Here is a 22715-nt window from a genome sequence, read left to right as displayed (position 1 = left end):
AAACTCAAAGCCCTCTTTCTTCAGGCCTTTCCTGCTCTCCCAGATAGTCCCCTTGCTTAGATTACCTTCTATCTAATTAGTATATGTCGTGTATATACCTAGTTGTTTACATATTATCTTCTGCCATTAGAATTTTGACTTCTTAAGGATAGAAGGTTTTTTTTGGTCCTTTCTTGCTATTCCCCTAGCACTCAGCACAGTACCTGGCAAATAGTAAGTACTTAATAAATCCTTGTTTACTGACTTTATAGACATATCCTGGTACTAAGGCAACATGATATTAGAAAAACTTTATTTGGAGACACAATCTGAGTTTGAATTCTTCTTTTTGGACTGAATACTCACATAGTTTTAACAGAATTAAGACATTAACTTTTCCAAACCCTGTTTCCTCATATATCAAATGAGTATTATGATATGTATTTCTGATTGTATTTTGTTCCACAAACTACTTTCAACAGCAAAAACAAAAAATGTGTTGTGAAGTCCCAGAGTAATTTAATATACTACTTATGATATTCTTTTAGATTTATTTATTATATAAAATAATTACAATAACTTGTTCTAAAAAGCTCCAAATTAAAGTGTACATTGTATAAGTATGAAATATAAATTTTATTTCATGTATCATTAAGAAATTTTAAATATAAAATTATAATGGCACCTTCATAAAAATTGATTATGTATATTAGGGCATAAAAACCTAACAACCAAAGGCAGAAAAGTAGAAATATTAGATGCATCATTTTCAAATCATAATGCAATAAAAATTACATTCAATAAAGGGCCGTGGAAACAGATTAAAAATTAATTGGAAATGAAATAATCTAATCCTAAAGAATGAGTTGTTCAAAGAAGAAATCATTGAAACAATAAATAACCCATTAAAGAGAATAACAACGAGATGACATGCAAAAATTGATGGGATATAGTCAAAGCAGTATTTAGGAGAACATCTTTTTGATATCAGTAAAAAAAAGGAAGAGTAGATCAATGAATTGGGCATGTAACAACAACAAAAAAACTAGAAAAAGAACAAATTAAAAATATCAAATTAAATCCCCAACTAGAAATCCTGAAAATCAAAGGAGATAGTAATAACATTGCAAGAAAGAAAACCATTGGACTGATAAATAAAACTAGGGGCTGGTATTATGAAAAAACTAATAAAACAGAAAAACACTGGCTAAATTTGCTTGAAAAAAAAAAGAAAAACCCAAATTACGAGTTTCAAAAATAAAACTGGTAATTCAACACCAAATGAAGATAAAATTAAAGCATTATTAGGAGTTATTTCCAGGTATATACCAATAAATGCAATAATCTAGGTGAAATGGATGAATATTTACAAAAAATATAAATTGTCCAAATTAAGAGGAAGAAATAGAAAACTTAAATAATTACCCTATCTTAGAAAAAGAAATTGAATTGAACAAGTTATAAATAAGCTCCCTAATAAAAAAAATCCAACCCAGGGCCAGATGGATTCACAAGTAACTTTCCTAACATTTAAAGAATAATTAATTCCAATAGTACATAAACTATTTGGAAAAACAGGCAAAGAAGCCCTATCAAGTTCCTTTTATGACACAAATATGGTGCTGATATCTAAACTAGTAAGAACAAAAATAGGGAAGGAAAATTATAGGCCAATTTCCCTAATGAATAATGATACAAAAATTTTAAATAAAATATTAGCAGAAGATTATAGCAATAAACTACAAAGATCATACTCTATCAACAGGTGGGATTTATTCCAAGAAGACAAGGCTGGTTCAATATGAGGAAAACTACTAGCAGAATTGACCATATTTATAATAAAACCAAAAAAATCATATGATTATATCAATGAATGCAATAAAGGCTTTTTGACAAAATACAACACTCATTCCTGTTTAAAACACTAGAAATCATAGGAATAAATAGAGCTTTCTTTAAAATGATTTGGGGTATCTATCTAAAACCATCAACAATTATTTGTAATGAGGATAAGCTAGAAGCTTTCCCAATAAAATCAGGAGTGAAGCAAGGATGCCCATTGTCACCACTATTATTCAATACTTTACTAGAAATGCTAGTTGTAGCAATAATAGAAGAAAAAGAAGTTGAAGGAATTAAGAATAGGCAATTAGGAAATAAAACTATTCCTCTTGGCAGAAAATAGGATGATATACTTAGAGAATCCTGGAGAATTAACAACTTCAGCTAAGTTGCAGGATATAAAATAAACCCATATAAATTGTCAGCATTTCTATACATTACCATCAAAGTCCACCAGAAAGAGATAGAAAGAGAAATTCCATTTAAAATATCTGCAGACAATTTAATATATCTGAGGGTCTACCTACCAACACAAACCCAGAAACATATGAACACAATTACAAAACATTTTTCACATAAATAAAATCAGATTTAAATAATTAGAGAAATATTAATTGCTCCTAGGTATTAATCAATAGACTAAAAATAACAATTCTACCTAAATTAACTTATTCAGTGCCATACCAATCAAACTATTAAAAAATATAGAGGGGGCAGCTGGATAGCTCAGTGGATTGAGAGTCAGGCCTAGAGACAGGAGGTCCTAGGTTCAAATTTGGCCTCAGACACTTCCCAGCTGTGTGACCCTGGGCAAGTCACTTGACCCCCATTGCCCACCCTTACCACTCTTCCACCTATGAGACAATACACTGAAGTTAAGGGTTTAAAAAAATATATATAGAGCTAGGAAAAAATTCATCTGGAAGAACAAAAGGTTAAGAATACCAACTGGGGAATCAATGAAGAAAAAGTGTGAATGAATGCAGCCTACTAGTACCACATCTCAAACAATATCACAAAGTAGTAATCATCAAAACAATCTGGTCTGGCTAAGAAACAGAGTGGTGGATCAGTGGAAAAGAATGTGTACACAATACAAAGTAGTAAGTGACCATAATAATCTAATGTTTGGTAAATTCAAAGATTAATGCTTTTGGGGATAAGAACTCGCTATTTGGCAAAATTTCTGGGAAAACAGTTTGACAGAAACTAGATATACACTAACATCTCATACTGTACACCAAGATAAAGATAGAATGGGCATATGATTTAGATAACAAAGGGTGATATAATAAGTAAATTAGGAGAACATGGAAAAGATCTAAGGGAATAATTTATGACCAAAGGAGATAGAGAATATGATGAGATGTAAAATGGATAATTTTGATTACATTAAATTAAAATCAATGCTTCCAAAAGTCTATAATAACGGTCTTATTTCTTAAATAGAGAATCGAGTCAAGGAAATCAAAGAAAAAAGGAAAAGAACCTATATGTAGAAAAAAAATTTATAGCAACTCTTTTTGTGGTGGCCAAGAATTGGAAAGTGTTGGGATGCCCATCAATTAAGGAAAGGTTGAAAAAGTTGTGGTGTATGATTATGATGGAATACTATTATGCTATAAGAAATGATAAGCCAGATGCTTTCAGAAAAACTTGGGAAGACTTTTATGAACTGAGGCAAAGTGAAATGAGCAGTACCAGGAGAACATTGTATATAGTAATAGTAATATTGCAATGATAATCAACTGTAAATGACTTAATATTCTGAGTAGCACAATGATCTGAGACAATTCCAAAGGCTTTATGATGAAAAATTTCATCCATTTTCAGAAAAAGAACTGATGGGAGTCAATGTAGATTAAAAAATACTTTTTTTACTTTCTTTTTTCATTGTTGTATTTCCCTTTTCAACATGTCTAATATGGAAATATATTTTATTTTATCTCTTAAGCTTATTTTAAAATATTTTTCCATGTTTCCATAATTCATTTTATTTCCCTCCCCCTTTCCCTCCCCACTGTATATATTATAAAGAACGTTGTCTTAAAAAAGGTAGAGAAAATGAATAGAAGTTTCCTACCCAAACTTTTTATATATTACGCAGGAAGCCAAAAAGAGCTCCTGCATGTTTGATATTTTAATTCTTTATTTTAGTTTACTTACCCACCAGAAGGATCTAGAATTCCTGGTTATATTTTAGACCCAAAAGATCTTTTTTAATCATATTTTTTCTAGGCTCTGCCTCATATTTGGATGGAGACAGTAATAGATTTTGTTAAAAATATCTCAGCCAAGGTTGAATGATTTACTATACCTATTGAATTTGTGACAAGTATACGTTTTTTTAAAAATATCACACAGCAAGTGGTTATATAGAAAACTCATGTAAATCCTATAGGACAGTGAGTTTGTTTACTATTGTCTTTAAATGTGTTATTGTAATTTTGGGAAATTTTGATACTTTATTTGAATGTGCATTATAAATCTGGTATTTTGTAAAAATCATTTGCACTCACAGTACTTCATGGCAAAGTTTAAAAGGAAATGGATCTCATTTTTGAGTGAGAAACCTTTCACTGATTCTAAGCTACATATTTTTGATTTTTAAAATATTCTTTTATTATTTTTTTCCTTTGTATGTGCAATACAGTATTTGAGTTTTTCTCTCTCATTTTTGTACTTGAAAACACTGTATTTTTCCCTGAATTTTTAATTTTCTTATTGCTTTTCTTTCTCTTTTTTAATAGAATAATTGAATTTTTCCCTTTTTCTCACTTCCTGTATTTAAAGTACATATTATCGATATTAATTTTTTTTGATTCTGCAGTAATATAAGTTTAAAATAGATTTGCTATAATATTAATGTATACCCAAAAGCTTTAGACTATGGAAACCTGCCATTTATTGATAAATGTTATGGGACTATGATTATTGTTTATGTCTGATTCTAGGAAATGGGATAAAAAATGAGCACAGACTTAACCTGCACAGTGCCATGGAGCACAAGGTCAAAAAAGACCATACCAATCCAGGTAGGATTGAGGAATTTCCATGCCAATACTAAAGGACTTGAACTTAGTGTGAGACTCGAAGTTGCAACGCTTGACATATGTTAAGATGAATTCGCTTTGTATTACACTGACAGTCTACCAAAGGTTGGCCATCATTCTGGCTTTCCCTATCCCTGAGAAGTGCAGACAAATCAGACCAGGGAAAGACACTCCCCTTTTCACACAAAATTTTGGTCCTTTTCTTTCTCTTATAAGTGTGGCAACTTTCTGTAGTCATGGCTACCAAATGGGTAAGTGCACAATTGCTTAAATCACTTTAATTGGGCCCTGATTCAAGGGCCTGCTATAAGTTTATTTCTCTTTACATTTTTGCAGATAAGTCTTTGACATTTTATATTTCATCCCCAAATTATTTTTTCTTTTTTCTTTGGATTTTTTATTTCTTTTACCTCATACAACCCCATAACTCAGCCATGTATCCTTAAGTGATCTGGGTGTTGGCCTTTACCTTCTTCAGGGGAGGAATGTGTTAATTATTCTCCTCGGGGGGGGGGTATATGTATGTTTTATAATCAGAATGTATGTATTACAATCTATGATGTAAAGTTTATATTCTTTTGAGAGTAATTTCAGGATAAGAAATTTGCCACCACCCCAGAATCCAGACAATGAACCTGTTTGGAGAAGGCACCATGAAGATGCCTGCAGAAACCTACACTGCAACAAGAAGATCCAAAATGAACGTTGAGGTGCAGTTGATTGAACTATGGGGAGTTGAATTCATTTTGTTTTGAATATACACTCTTATGCCAAAGAGGACTGTCCCCTAATTGGCTTTTTGTCAATGCGCCTAGCAATCACTGGATCATTGGTTTTGTTCTCTTTTCTTTTATCCCCAAATTTCTGTAATCTATAAGTTAGTTATGTTCTCATGATCCTTTTGGGGAGAATGGTCTCCCCAAAAGGGTCATGGGGGGTGGGAATGTGTTATTGAAATTTTGAGGTCTCTGAACTAAATTTTCCTGTGAGCCCATTGGCTTCCTGTGGAAGTTTAGGAATCTCTGAACTACATTTCCCATGAGCTCACTGGCTTCCTGTCTTGCGTCATGACATAGACAGTTACATAATGACATAGACAGAATAAAATCAAGTGAGTGGACGGGCACGCTTTCTTTTCCAGCTGAAGCAGCATGGCGGCAGAGGTAATGGCAAGTCTTTCAAACAGCCTAAGCTAGATGCCACATGACTCCATTTTTCTAATGGCTACCAATAAATCTTTTAAAACCATAATATTTTAAAATCTATCCTTCTACATTCATTTTATTTTTTACACCCAGAACTGACAAGCAACTCTACTGGGTTGTACAAATGTTATCACCTATTTCCATATTATTCATTTTTGCTGTAGAGCAATCTTTGAAAGCCAAAACCCCAAACCACATACCTATATATACATGCAATAAGTGATGTCATATGTTTTTCTTGTGCATTTCTGCTTCCATAGTTCTTTCTCTCAATGTGGACAGCATTCTTTCACATAAGTCCTTCAGCAGTGTCCTGGCTTATTGCATTGCTACTAGTAGCAAAGTCCATCACATTGGATGTTCCACAGTGTTTTACTTTCTGTGTACAATGTTCTCCTGGTTCTACTCATTTCACTCTGCATCAGTTCACTGAGGTTATCCCAGTTCATATAGAAATCCTCCAGATCATCATTCCTTACAGCACAACAGTATTCCATCACCATCATATACCACAGTTTTGTTCAGCCATTCCCTAATCAGGGGACAACTCTTCATTTTCCAATTTTTGACACTAGAAAGAGTGTGGCTCTGAATATTTTTGTACAAGTATTTTTCCTTATCTCTTTGGGGCACAAATCTAGTAGCGGTACTGCTGGATCAAAGGGCATGTAATCTTTTAAAGCCCTTTGGACATAATTATGGAAATTAATTTTAAATGATATATAAATAAATGATAAATAAAGCTATATTAAATTGCTTGCATTCTTGAGAAAAAAGGAAAGGAGAGAAGGGAGAAAATATAAGAACTTACAATTTTTTTAAATCAATGTCAACTTTTTTTAAACAAATAATTGAGAAATAAAAGTAAGTCATGCCAAAAAAGTGACCTTCAAAAATAAAAAATATATAAAATTATAAAGCTAGTTATAAAATAATATTTTGTGTGGTACATTTTGTAGGATTAAAGGAAATAATCCAGCAAGAAGATCTCATATGCTATCTATAAGACTTCATGTTAATATATAAGTTTTGCTGAATGTGATTAACATTTTTTAATTTTTATTTATTTATTTATTTTTTTAAACCCTTGTACTTCGGTGTATTGTCTCATAGGTGGAAGATTGGTAAGGGTGGGCAATGGGGGTCAAGTGACTTGCCCAGGGTCACACAGCTGGGAAGTGGCTGAGGCTGGGTTTGAACCTAGGACCTCCTGTCTCTAGGCCTGACTCTCACTCCACTGAGCTACCCAGCTGCCCCCCTGTGATTAACATTTTTAAAAATCTTGTGATGATTCAAAATGGTTTTAAAGTTGTTTGCAATGCATATTCTCATCAGTTATGGTTTTCAAAAAGAATGACATCTGCACTATAAGAATATAAAAATGGTAACATTTTGATCAAGTGATTATATAGCTAATGAGATACAATTTACCTTGTAATAGGGTGGGGGGCGGGGTGGGGAATGAAGAAGTTATTCTGGTGTAGTGTATAGAATATAAATGAGGGTATGTACATTCATCTGGCCAATCACTGGAAATCACTTTGTATTCAAAGGTTGAACACTTTTAGCAATTATTTGGAAACAATTTGATGACAAATTGAAAAACTGCAATAACATGTTCTTAGTCAGAAGTGTTCAGTGGTTAATGTAACTGCTGCATGAACAACAAAATCATCAGGTGTATGATCATGACATGCTGAAACAAACCTATAATGCTTCAAACATGTATTTACTGTCACAGAGGGAAAATATACTTATAACATAAAGAGGCAATTATTTACTGGTTAAGGCACCATTAAAGAATTTTTAGCAATAACACTAAAACCCTCCAGGAGTTCTTAAACCACTAACTGGGGGGGAACTACTCCCTGACATAGTATCAATCTATATAGTCTTCTTGATTCAATTCTTCAATAAGCATTTATTAAGTAATAATATATGGCAGGCACTAATACTAGACCCTGTGGACACAAAGACAAAATCAAAACCGTCTTTGTCCTTAAGGAACTTACATTCTATTGAGAAAAAGCAACATGTATGTAGATAAGTAAATAATATAAACAAAGTGAATACAAAGTAATTAAGGGAGGAAAGCATTAACAACTGCAAGGGATGAGTGAAGGACTCCTGAAGGAGTCAGCATTTGAGCTGAACCTTGAAGGAAGCTAGAATTCCAAAGGACAGAAGTGAAGAATGTGAATATTCCAGCCACGGGAGGCAAGAAGTCAGAAGATGGAATCTCTAGGACAGGGAACTGAAAGTAGGCTAGTTTGGCTGGAATGTACAGTGTGTGAGAAAGGGGCATATGAAAGCAATTTGGAAATCTTGGTTGTCAGATTGTCACAGACTTTAAATGTCAAGTTGACTTATATTTGGTCCTAGAGCTTGGGCTAACCTTTTTTGTGCCGTGGAACCTGCTGGCATTCTGGTAAAGCTTATGGACACCTTTTCAAAATACTATTTTAAAGGCATAAAATAAAATATACAGGATTACTAAGGACATCAATTATATTGAAATAAAAATGAATTTTTTTTCTCATGAAAGTTCATGGATTCCTCAAAACCTATCCATGGATCCCTAAGAGGTCTGTGAACCCCAGCTTAAAAACCCCTGTCCTAGAGGGATTAAAGAAATTTAAACTTTAGGAATATCAATTTGGTAGCTATGAAGTATGGATTGGAAAGGGGAGAAAAATGGAGGCAGAGTGATGAATTAAGAAGTTACTGCAATAATCTGTGAGAGAAATGATGAGAGCCTGAACTAGATTCATAGTCATGTGAATGGAAAAAAGAGGACAGAGGTAAGAGATGTATAGGCAGAACTCACAAAAGTTGATAACTACTGAATATAAAGGATGAAGAAAGTGGAACAGATAAGGATGATGACTCATACTTTATGAACCTGGGAGTCTAGAAAGATAAGGACACAAAGAAACAATGAAGTTGGGAAGGCAGGTGGGTTCAAGAGGAAAGATGATAAGTTTTGTTCTTGAACTGATCATTTAAATCTGAGTTGTTAACTCATAAGTTAAGTTGGGATGTCTCTGGGACACTAAAGTGGAGGTATACAGTAAGCAACTGGTGATTTGAGACTGAAAATTGAGAAAAAGAAGAGCTTGGTAAGCAGATTTCAGAGTCAATTCAAAGACATGATCAAATAATAAGATCACTAAGAATATAGATCAGAGTGGGAGCTCAGAGTAGTTTCTCTTATACTCATACATACACAAGCAAATGCACAAAAAAAAAATAACAGATCAGGGCACAAAAAATAGGCTAGCAAAGAAGAATGAATTATGCTGCAGACAAATGGGCTACTCACTGATCTCCAGATGAATCTATGTTTTACTCTTCCCTGCATTTCTATCCTTCCTCTTGCTATTCTTTATGACTAGAATGACCTCCACCTCTCAATGATCTACCCATTCTTCAAAGTCTAGTCCAAATACCACTTCTATACTCCATGAAACTTTTCCTGGTCTCCCAGTTGAAAGAAAAAGCTTTTTCCTTTTACAACAACAATAACTTCTCATATTTATAAAACACCACTGTGTTTTCTTCACATGAATTCAACAGGACACAGATTATCTCCATTTTATGTATAAAGATACTTAGACTTAAATAAGTTAAGTCTTACCCACACCAGAAGTCAGTTTAAGTTCATCAAGAACAAGTCATACAAGATTAACTTAACTTCTTTTTCAAAAAATTAGATTAGATGGAGAAATACTGTAGTCAAAGTCTGCCTCAATTTAAGTAGGAATTAAGGCAACATTTGTCTAGGGATATTGTAAGAATGTTTTTTTTTGCCCAGGCATAGGTTAGATGACAACACATATGAGATCCTACACCACTCTGATTCTAGACTATGGTCTCTCTGGGTTTCAGGTCCCTCATCTATAAAATGCACTACTTGGTTTAGATCAGTGGTTCCCAGACTTTTTTGGCCTACCACCCCCTTTCCAGAAAAAATATTACTTAGCCCCCTGGAAATTAATTTTTTAAAATTTTCATAGCAATTAATAGGAAAGATAAATGCACCTATGGCCATCACCACCCCCCTGGATTGCTGCAGCACCTACCAGGGGGCTGTAACACCCACTTTGGGAATCACTGGTCTAGACTATTTTGAAAATCCCATCCAGCTGAAAATTCTACTCTATGCATCATTCACTTTTACATTCAATATTCATTCAATAAATCTTTAGTGAAGCTATTAGATATCATATTAGACACTCTAGGGAATAAAATGATAAAAATAATAAGTTTATAATCTAGCAAGGTATGTAAGACAAATATACACATAAACCAGAATGTAATAAATACTATAAAAGAAAAACAAGCAAAGTATCATAGATATTCAGAGGGAAAAGAACAGGAAAAATAGGTAAAGGGTGCTGGCTAAAACCCCTGAACAACCTGATTGATTTAATAATGGCTAGTAGGTAGAATACTCTTTATTTAATACTAATTTCTTCTTTACCACAGAGATTATGTTAGTCCTGTCAAAGAGAAGGAAACTCATGGACTCTTCAGGTTGCAGTAACAAGAATTAACTAGTGCCTCAGAAATATGATACTTTAGCAATATCACATAAGGATGGCTATTCAATAACAATTAACTTTTACTGGTCAGAGTAGAATAAAGGAGATACCATAAAGTGTCTGGGTCATTTCTTTTGGTATAGATGACAAAGGTTTATTTGGGGGATTGTCTTTTGGAGATTATTAGTTAGGATTATGATGTATACCTTTCTTTATAACATTACTATTACATATACCATAATATAATCCCTTCACATCAAAATTGTTACTTTATTTTAAAAATTACTTATGTTCACTTTATCATAGACTCACCGATTCTTTTCCAGCTCATTGTGTGTAGACCTGAAAGATGAGAGAGAGGGGAAAGAAAAAGAAAGAGAAAAAGAAAGAAAGGGAAAAAAAAGATTAGCCAAATTCTATTGCTGGGGGAGCAAGTCAATCAGTAATGACACTACTAGCATATCCCAGGGAATATCCCTAGTAGTATAACATATAGTACTTCGCTAATTCTACTTGCTAAGAGTAAGCATCTATTCATCTAAATTTACTTACAACATTTTCTTTTTTTACTGGGAAAAATACTAGTGAAATACTAAAACTGAAATCATATAATTTTTTAAATTAAAGCAGTCGCAAATTTTCTTAAGCCCTTTCTTGCTATGGAGAAAGGAACTGTATTAACAAGTACCAAAGAAACATTTTATGGAAATCTCTAAGGTAATAACAATATGGTTGCTTTAAATGGTTAGGGCTGTACCTAAAAATAAAAGGGGGAAAATGGAATAGCTTAAAAATTTGAGATCCCTACATCGATTACTGGAATCTTTGCAATCTTTAGTAACCACTAAACATTTTAGTTCAATTCGAATTCCTTCAAAATAAGACTATCAGGTCTATACCATAGAATTTCAATATTTTAACATTTTTATCATATTATTAATAAAATTCAATAATTTCAGTTTCATTTAACAAACATTTATTAAGTGCCTTCTATGTTTGGGGTACTTAAGCGAAGCACTGAGGTTACACAGACAAAAATGACAGTTCCTCAGTTTTCATTCCACTGGAGAGATACAATATACACACCAATAAGTAAATACAAAGTAATTACAAAAAGGAGAATGGAGAAATACCTGGGGGTGGGGTAGGGAAGAGATCATGAAGGGCTTCTCATAGGCTATGGCACCTAAGTAGAAGTAAAGAGAAAGTACATTCCTGACATGGCAGATGGCCTATGTAAAGGCAAGACAACAGGAAATGGAAAGTGAAGTTTAGGAAATAGCTATCATTAATACAGTTTGGCTAGAGGGTAGAGCTCATGAAAAGGAATAATATGAAATGTATCGAATAGTGAGAATTAAATCATGAGATGATAACCAATCCAAGAGATTTGCATTTTATTCTAGAGATAATGGGTAACCAATATAGCTTGAGCATGGGCAGTACTATAGTCAGACTTGTAGTATAGGAATACTAGTTTGACAGTGGAGGATGAGTTGGAAAGGGGAGATTGGGGTTACGAAGGTCAATTAGGAGGCTATTGGAAAGTTTAGGCAAGGGATAATGAGCAACTGAACTAATATAGAAGTTGTATGAGTGGAGAAATAAGATAGATTTAAGAGATGTGGAGGCAGACTCTACAAAACTTGGCAATTGATCTGATTTCATGGATGGGGGAGTCAAGAATGATTTGAAGGTTATGAATCTGACCAAGAGCAACTTGGACAGTGTACCCTCAAAAGAAATAGGAAATTTGAAGGAAAGATAGGTTTGAGAGGAAATATATGTTCCCTTCTGAATATTTTGAGTTTGAGATAGTGATGGGGGAACATGATGGAAATAGAGATGTCAGATAGTTGGAAATGCAAAGTTAGGGTTCAGGAGAGAAATAAGAATGAAGTATGAAGATTAGTAAGTCATTTTCATCAAGAGGAGAGGCAGGAGTATTGTAGTAAATATGACATTGGACTGGGAGTCAGGACAATCTGGGTTTTATCCTGTCTCAGTCTCTTACCAGCTACACTACCTTGGGAATGTTACTCAACTTTTCTGGGATTCAGTTTCTTCAAATATAAAATGAGAGAGCTATACTCAATAGCTTCTCAGGTACATCCCAACCCTAACTCTGTCCTATGCTAAGATAATCACTGAACCCAAAGGAGCTGATGAAGTTACCAGGATTAAGTATAGAAAGGAAAGAGAAAGGGGTCCAGGACAAAGCTTTAGATGTCATCTGCAACAAAGGGATCATGATCCAGCAAGGGAAAGGAAAAGATCAAACTGACGTGTAGAAAACTAAGCAGAATATCATTAAAGAAGCCAAAGGAAGAAAAAAACACCAAGATGAAATATATTGATAGAGTCAAAAACTACAGACCTCAAATTAAATTAAGACTGAGAAAAAGAACACTGATGGGACAGTTAAGAGATCCTTGGAAGCCTGAGAGAAATTTTAGTAGAATGGTAGGGTTGAAAGTCAAATTGCAAGGAATTAAGGAGCAAATAAAAAGGCAAGGAAATAGAAGCAATGGATGTAAACAGTCCTTTTTAGGTGTACTTAGACTACTGTAATAGAATTGCTATTTGCCTCTATCCCCACTCTAGTCCGTTTTCCATTGGGCTGACAAATTTTCCTAAAGAGCAGGTCTGACCATGTCACTTCAAAATCCTAACTTTCCATTCTTCTTAAACCACCTTTCTTTAATTCATTTCCAATCTCCAGGTATTTTCACTGGCTGTCCTCCATGAAGATAGTAAAGATGTCATGGACTAGGAAAGAGAATTATGGACTAGGATAGGGAGTCTGAAGATCTAAGAAGCTAAATAAGACATTTGAGAAGAAGGAGAGAGAAGAGTGGAAAGGACAGGAGAATCCATTTCAGATAGGATGCTCAAACCCAATCAACGAAAGTACAAAATATGACAAACACTGAAATTCTTAGGGAAAATTCACTTAGTATGCCTTCACAATCCAAAAATGAAAAGATCTCCCTAAGTCTCATGCTTCCATTCTTCATTTGTCCTTTGAAAAGTTTTATGAGGTCTTCACTGAAGAACATAGTCATCTGCTCTGAAGACATTACCAAAAAAGGTATACAGTTTATAGTTTAATAGATAACACAAAATTCAACATTAAATATGTAAATACACATATATGAAAAAATTTTAAAACAACAAAAGAAGTGCCTGTTTCTACTTCCACAACATTCCCTGTACCTTCCTCACACTAACCCTAATAATATTGAGTTTTAAAGAAACGTATAGGCAATTCAGTGGGTTGAAAGGAGGGAACTGTGCATAGGCAAATTTAAAGTTTTTTTTAAGGGCTTCACCAAGTATGAAGGATAATCAATTGGGAAATTAACACCCCCCCTCCCCTTGTGAACAGCACTTTTTATTTAAATGCTCTTATTTATTGATTTTTTTTAAAACAAGCAGATTGTGAGATATAATCCACATATAAGACAATTGGACTTTTGATAAATAGAACACTCTATTTATAGAAAAGTAGACTTATTTACCACAAACTTTCAACATTTTGGTAATTCTAGAGATAACCACAAATGAAGATAATATACACAGATATGTTAATAGATGAATTCCAATATTATTGAACCGACTATCAAGGCCAGCACCAAAAGAACAGAGTCTGACCTACTGCTGTGAACAAAATTAAAACAGCGGGTTCTTCCCATCACTTTCAAACAGACGACTTTATTATTTATCTCCTTTCTAAAGAACAAAATGATTGCTAAGGGTGTGAACCTTTTAATCAAGTAAGGAAATTTATGCCATTTTTAGTTGAATCACTGACAACATTTGCAAATACCAACAGGCAAAAATGGCACTAAATGCTCTAATCTAATCCCTTATCAAATTTTTTTCTCTTAATTTAAAAAAAAATCACAAGTGGAGAAAATCATAGGAGCAAGACTAATGTCCCTCTTATATTAAATATAGCTTTACTCTTAAAATTTAGTTAATATTTATTTTATCTATACTATGTGTAGTGCTATGCATTTTGTAGAATGCATTGATTAAAAACACGTGGCTCCTCTTCTCTAGCACATTACATTCTAGTAGCGCAGATGACATGCATGCAAATAACTATTTCAAAAGGGCAATATAGGACGTATGCTATGAGAAGTACAAAGTGCAAGGAGTAGAGAAGTGAACTTCAAAAAGGGCATGACCATCCTCATGGTCATTCAATCATCCTTTACTTCTTACTCTCTCATCCTCTACTATCCACTCTATTGCCAAGTCCTGTCAATGTATCTTCACAATATCTCTCTTACATTAACCCTTCTCCCCAGTGCAAGCCCTCATCACCTCATGCTTTACTATTTTTCAGTAGCTTTCTGGCTGGCCTCATTGCTTTAAAGTCTCTTTGTCCAACCAGTTCATCTCCATTCAGCTATGGAAGTGACCTTCCCAAAGTGCAACTATGACTATATCAAGCTCCTCCCCACCCTGGCCCCCTCAATCCCCAATCAATAAACTAGTGCTTCCCTATTACCTCCAGGATCAGATATAAAATCTTCTGTTTGGCTTTTAAATCCCTTCCTAACCTGTCCCCTTCCTCTCTAGTCTTCTTCCACCTTAAGACTGCCACATACTTTAGAATTCAGTGCCACTGGCCTTCTTATTTTGCCTTTTCACTGGCTGTTACCCATACCTGGAATATTCTCCCTCCTTATCTTTACCTCCTAGCTTCTCTGGCTTCCTTCAAGTCTTGGCTAAAATCCCATCTTCCACAAGAAGCCTTCTTCTTTTTTTTTTTTTTAAACCCTTACCTTCCACCTCAGAATCAATACTATGTATTGGTTCCAAGGCAGAAGAGCAGTAAGGGCTACCAGTGATGGGCAAACTTTTTAAAGAGGGGGTTCAAAGGAAAGGAAATGCTCGTTTGTCAGTCTGTTTCTAAGGCAACTCTTTCGAAGTTTCATTGTGTTGTATCCTACTCACTGTATTTGTCAGATTAGGAATAATGTCCCACAGCTGGATAGAACATTTCAGGGGGCCCACACCTGGCCTGGGGGCCATAGTTTGCCTATCACTGGGCTAGGCAGTGGGGGTAAAGTAAACTTGTCCAGAATCACACAGCTAGGAAGTGTCTGATGTCAGATTTGAACCTAGGGACCTCCCATCTCAAGGCCTGGCTCTCAATCCACTGAGCTACCCAGCTGCCCCCTGCAAGAAGCTTTCTTAAATGCTAGTGCCTGCCCTCTGTAATTATGCCCACCTAATTCTCTATATAGCTTTTATAGTTGCTTGTATGTTGTCTGCTCCATTTGATTGGAAGCTTCTTAAGAATAGAGACTATTTTCTTTATTTGTATCTCAGGTTTTTAGGGCAGTGCCTAGCACATAGTAAGCACTTTATAAAAGTTTATTAGTTTAATATAAGGGATAAGGAAGGCTTCATGGAAGAGGACACACATATGTATGCTGTTTTAAGAACGGGTAAAATTTTGACAGAGATGAGGGAGGGCCTTCTAAAAGGAGAAAAGTACATGAGGGAAAACCTAATGCATGTTTCAGATGTTTATTTTTTATTCTGATAACAGGGCTAAACAATACATTATCTAAAAGCATTGCTGAGTATATGAATAAAGGCCTGCCTTCAGAATGGTCAAAGAATTCTCTTACAATCAGCTTTACAAACTTAAACATGAAATTAAAAAGGGCAAGAATTTAAACACACACACACACACACACACACACACTGGGGTGAATAATAGAAAACTGTAATACTGATAAGGTAATTGAAGCATCTTTGTCTAATCATCTAGCTTTTCAAAAGAGTATTTGGAGGGGAGGGGCCGGTGGAGAGGGAGAGGAGAAGATACCTAATTATGTGTATAGACAGAAAATGAAGATCAAAACAGTGATGACAATAAACCATTAATTTAAGTTTCATACTCGAGCATGTTCAGAAATAGCTCTCTGCTTCTCAGGGCCTAAGTAACAGACCAGGTCCTTTCCAATAATGTGTCATTGAAATATTCAATTACAATTACACTAAATTCCCCATAAGCTTGAGATGCTTTGAATAATACAGCTGCTTGTCCTATTTTATTATTGCAATGAAATATACCTCTGAGAACAAACACTAATGAACTCATCATTTTTGCCACCATTCTTTTTGAATGCTTAAAACCTTCCAAGGACATAGAAAGACTTTTATTATTTTATTACTGAGTCACATGTAACCTTTTTTCACAAATAACATTCCTTTGAGAGAGGCATCCTCCTGTACATCTTCTTTGAATGAAAGTTGCTATCTCAACCAGATCTGTGACTTTTCATTGAATACAACACAGTTCTAATACATAAACTTGTAATTCTACAGGGTGCAGTTTGGTGGCATTCAAAAGAAATGAAGCATAGAATTGAAATTGCATAAAATACTCCACTTTGACTCAAGAGCCATGCCAACATTGGGGAAAACAAGCCCAAGGGAATCTTCTCCCAACATGAACACTGTTTTAAAGAACACGAAAATATCTCTTTCTTTGTTGAACTAATCAGCACTTTCTCAATTTTGTGAAAATGTTTGTTTCACCTAGTCTCTCATCAGTCATGATTCCTCAGGTTAAGTTCCTTCTGAATTATACTTTAGTAAAACTGAGTTACACATTCCAGACAACTGAAAGATCTATGTGATATCTCAAATCCTGGACTTCAAAAACATATTTCAAAGGCAAGAGACAGGAAAACATCCCCTAGATTAACAAGTTAGAAACCATCCCTACTACCAAGTAAAGGCAGTTTTTAAAGAGATAGTTCTAAATAGTTATTCCTACTAAGTGGTATTTCCTATTTACAAGTCAGAAGCACGTCTCTTACACAGAATGTATTACTTTTTTTAAAATCCTTACTTTCTGCTTTAGAATCAATACTATGTATTGGTTCCAAGGCAGAAGAGTGGTAAGGGCTAGGCAATGGGGATTAAGTGACTTGTCCAGGGTCTCACACCTAAGAAGTGTCTAAGGCCAGATTTGAACCCAGAACCTCCCATTTCTAGGCCTGGCTCTCAATCCACTGTGCTACCTACTTGTCCCTCAGAATGTATTACTTCTGCTGAAAAAGGCAAACTATACAAAAAAGGACAAAAATGAAGGCATCCAATAAAATGTATGTTAACTATGACTATCAAAAAAATTTACATCATGCAAACAGGTATTACTGAAAATTTGTATGTAAACTGAATTCCTATAAAGCAAATCATATTTTAAATGCAGTGGAAACCCTTTTTTCTATTTTTTTTAAATTTTAAACCCTTAACTTCTGTGTATTGACTTATAGGTGGAAAAGTGGTAAGGGCTAGGCAATGGGGGTCAAGTGACTTGCCCAGGGTCACACAGCTGGGAAGTGTCTGAGACCTGATTTGAACCTAGGACCTCCCGTCTCTAGGCCTGGCTCTCAATCCACTGAGCTACCCAGCTGCCCCCTGGGTACCCTTTTTTAAGGAAACTGGTTATCAGACTCCTAGTTTTGGAGTGAAGAGACCTATGTTCAGATCCTGCTCTTATCCTTTAAGTATACTGATTATGGCAGTCACTGAACCTTTCTGAGCCTCAGTTTCCACATTTATAAAATGAAAAAGTTGGGTAAAGTGGCATCTAATATCCCTACAGTCTCTAAATCTATAATTCCATTATCCTAAGCTCTCCTAATTTATATGGTTCATAAACAAATGTTTTCATGTAATTGGATTTGCTGAAGCAAAGCATACATTTTCCAAAAGAAGCAAAAAGGTTGTTTAGCTGATGCTAGCTTCTGATTACACAAAAAATGACTGTTCTTCCACATGGCTAAATCTCATCTTGACCAGTTTTTACCTCCAACTTGTTTCAACTTGTAGAAGAGGTACTACTAAGATCTTCAAAGGTAGTAAGGAATGGAGCCTCCCTGTGATCTAACCTAATTTAAAGGAAAGAGGCTGCCACTTTCCAATAATGAATTAACAGAAAAAATAAATGTTATTGCAAAAAAGTTTTAAGATAATGTTTTAAATCAATCAAGATTAATCTAAGAGTGTAGTAATTTATCATAAACATACTATAGAAAAGAAATTAAATCACACAAAAGTTAAAATATAGCATTGATAATCTTATTAACAGCAAAATCTGTAATTTAAAGATTCAGGGAGCACCAGCTAGAAGTAGAACTTCAAAAAACTACTTTGATCAAGAAAGTTCCAAATCATCCATCAAAAAGCATAACTGACAAGTTCAAGAGCACTCACTATCATACTTAAACATCTTCAAAGAATCATAAGAGGACAAGAAACAAAAAACAAGTAGCAAATCTAATTTTCAAATAACACAACAGTCTTATCAACCTATTAGCATACTGGGTGACAATGGATTATAAGGGGCACTACTTAAGAGTGTTGTGGTTTAAAAAAAAATTTTAACCTTCATTTTCCTTAAAAATATCTGAAATGAAGGAAATAGTCCATAATAAGAGATTTTTGGTGAAACAATCACCTTTAAAACATAATAAATCAAACTAGAGTGAAATGGTAAAATTGTATTGAGACAATGTAGCATGTTAGAAAAAGAACTGGATCTGGAGTTCAAACTCTGAGTCTGTCACTTATTATCTATGAGACTAATAAAAATAACCTCAATTTTTACATCCATAAAATTGGGCTAATAATGTTAGCAGTACAAATGTCAGAGGATGCTGAGAGGAGAAAACTGTACAGTATTTTTTTTACACTACAGAAATAACATTCATTCCTTTTTATTCAGGAAAAGCATAGAATTTGTGAATTCAATATTACTGGTCCTTTTCAAAGTATTCTGATAGGAGTTAAAAAGAGACTTAGGAAAACAAATGACGAACCACAACACTGAATGACTATATTTTAAATAAATCTATTAAATAATCAAGCACCCATTAAGTGCAGAACTGTGCCAGTTGGAGATGTAAAGACAAAAATGAAATGTTCCTCATTGTCAAAGAATTTAAATTCTATGAAGGAAGACAACAAATCAATAAACATTCATTAAGCACCAACTATGTGACAGGCATTATGCTAAATGCTATGGATACATAAAGAGACAAAAAGTAGGCCCTGGTTATAATTCCCTAAAGGGGGAAGCAACAAGCAAACAAATATGTAAAAACAAGCAATACAAAGCACAAATAGGAAATGAATTAAGAGGGGTTATGCCAGGTTTCCTGTAGAAAGAATTTTAGTTGGGGCTTAAAAGAAGCCAGGGAAGACAATAGGTGAAGATGAGAAGGAAGAACATTCCAAGATTAGGTGACAGCCAGAACAAATACCTGAAGCTGAGAAATGAAGTGTCTCATTTGTAAAATAGCTGAAGAGTGATTGTCATTGGATCTAAGAATACACAGTGGGGAAAACAGAGTAGGGAGACTGGAGAGGTAGGAGGTGGATAGATTATGAAGCAGGCTACTACAATAGTCTAGGAATAAGGTGATGAGAACTTACACTAGAATGGTGGCAGTGTTAGAGGAGAGAAGGGAGCATAGTTAAGAGGCACTGCAAAGGTGAAACTGACAGGTCGTGGTAACAAACTGGATATGGTGGATAAGAGACAGTGAAGAGATGAAGATGACATCCAGAACTGGGAGAATGGTGTTATCCTTGACAGTAATAAGGAAGTTAGGAAGTGGGGGAAGATTAAGGGGAAAAGATAATGAATTCTGTTTGGACATGATGAGTTTAAGCTGTCTACTGGTTATCCAGTTTGAGATATTGGAAAGACAATTAGATAAGGGATAATGAAGGGCAGCAAAAAAGATTAGGGTAACATAGATTTGAGAATCATCAACATAGATATGGTAATTAAGTCTGTGGCAGTGGATGAGACCACCAAGTGAAACAGTAGACACAGAGCAAAAGACATATATGACAATAGTGGGAATGGAAGGATCAAGTGAGGAATTTTTAAGGATGGGGAAGACATGGGCATGTTTGTAGGTGGTAGGGAAGGAACAAGTAGACACTGAAAGATTGAAAATAATAGAGCAGGGCTGACAGAGGGGGCAAACTGTTCAAGAAAATAGGCCAGAACAGGATTGCTTGTGTGAGTAGAGGGGTTAGCCATCGCGTGAGACAGGAACAAAGGAGATAAGTGCAGAAGGCATATGGGTAATAGGAGGCGAGGAAGAGAAGAGGGAGTTCAATTTTCTTAGCAGAGAGGATAGGGGGAGGTAGAACCTAGGGGGATTTGAAAAGGGACAAAAAGGTTTGGAAAGACTCTGTGGGGAGTGGAATAGTGAGTTTAAAAGGGAGGTAGATTACCTAACATCAGTGAAAGCCCAGATGAGGCCATATGACAAGGTAGAATGGTGATTTTTGCCACCTTTTCCAGCAGCATATGTGTCAGAATAGGGTTTGGTAAGAGAAGGCAGGAGAAGTGGAAAGCCAGTAAATTATGGTCAGATTAGAGGATTTTTGGAATTCTTGGACATAAGGTTATTGTATTTGTGGAAGATCAAGGGTATGACTATCTTTGTATGTGACTAAGGTAGAGTGGAAGAATAGGTCATGGGAAGAGAGTAAGCAGAGGAACTGAATAGTCAAGGTGTTTGAGAAGACTTAAGATTTATCTTGAAATCTAAACCACCACTCCCAATTATCAGGGTGAGAGTTGGAGAGGAGAAGAAAAACTATAAGCCAGGTATCGAACTCACTGAGAAAAGAAGTGAAGTGACCAGGATGTCTGTGGACAACAGCTACCAGTTTCATGGTAAAGATAAATTGCATGAACCTCAAAGGAGAAGAGGTTTACATAAAACATACACAAAATAAATACAAGGTAAATTTTGGGGAAAGGTACTAGCAGCTGGGAATATTCGGAAAGGCTTCATATACTTGTGCTGAGCTTTAATACAATTATCACCTGACTGGAGTGCCACAAAACTCTATGTCCTTTGAAATGTACCTTGCACAGAGTAGAAGTTCAAAAAAATATTTGCTGAATGAATGATCAGAGCTAGAATTAATGGCAATATTTGTAAAAAACACATACTCAAGTACTACAGAGCTGATCTTATTCTTGTTCTGATAATATACCTAATTCTTTCCCTTTAGTGCTGGCAACAGATTCTTAAAGTCTATTTCACAGAGCTCAAATGCCAAGTGGAAAACATTAGTACATATGTGGAAATATATCCCATAGAGGACTAAGTGGAAGCTCTGAAGGGTTTTTTTGATACTAAAGTCATGGAGCATAAAAGATTTTTGATACTAGGACAGACATTCCACAAATCTCACTGCAAACTTTAAGATATACTATAAGGGGGACAGCTAGGTGGCTCAGTGGACTGAAAGTCAGATCTAGAGACGGGAGGTCCTAGGTTCAAATCTGGCCTCAGACACTTCCTAGCTGTGTGACCCTGGGCAAGTCACTTAACCCCCATTGCCTAGCCCTTACCACTCTTCTGCCTTGGAGCCAATACAAAGTATTGACTCCAAGATGGAAGGTAAGGGTTAAAAAAAAAAAAAAAAATTAAAGAGGAAAGTATTCCTATAAAAGGCAGGATTTTAACTTACATCTTGAAGGAAGCAAGGTAAGTGAAGAGACAGATATGAAAGAAAATTTCATGCATGGTAGACAGTCAATGAAAATGAGCAGAATCAGGAGATGGATTATTTTGTGCAAGGAACAATACTTAGGCTAGTTTTACTGGATTGCAGAGTACTTGGTAGGAAGTAAGGTGTAAGAATAATGGTCAGATTATGAAGAGCTTTGAATACTAAAGTGTTTTAAATTTGATTGTAGAAGAGATAGAGTCACTAGAGATTATTAAATGGGGTCTAGTATATGGTCAGATACAGTGATGAACCTTTTAGAGACCAAGTGCCCAAATTGCAACTCCCATGCTACAGGTAAGCCCCCTGCCTTACCCCAGAGAAGGGAGTAAGGAAGCCTCCCACTAGGCTGCTGGCCAGAGGGGAGTATCATGTGAGAAATGTCCTCAGGCACATCTGGAGAAAAGGAAGGGAACAGCCCCCTCCAGCCCACATGCCATAGGTTTGCCAACACAGGTCTGATAGATAATCTATTTGCTTCAGATTCTTCAACTGGAAAATGGGAATAA

At 35.1% G+C, this 22715-nt stretch overlaps 1 protein-coding gene across 1 annotated transcript in view; it reads right to left on the bottom strand.

The window, feature by feature from the left end:
- The window catches only part of MXI1 (MAX interactor 1, dimerization protein), a 118147-nt gene that overhangs the window by 57563 nt on the left and 37869 nt on the right, over positions 1-22715 (bottom strand). The window contains exon 8 of the mRNA XM_044660178.1: positions 10936-10965. Within this exon, the coding sequence (XP_044516113.1) occupies positions 10936-10965 (30 nt within the window). The remainder of the gene's footprint in view (positions 1-10935; positions 10966-22715) is intronic.

Source organism: Gracilinanus agilis, chromosome 2 (assembly GCF_016433145.1).
Source record: "Gracilinanus agilis isolate LMUSP501 chromosome 2, AgileGrace, whole genome shotgun sequence".
NCBI classification, from domain to species: Eukaryota; Metazoa; Chordata; class Mammalia; order Didelphimorphia; family Didelphidae; genus Gracilinanus; species Gracilinanus agilis.
The sequence above is the reverse complement of the archived record's forward strand: the minus strand, read 5'-3'. Positions and strand labels throughout refer to the sequence as shown.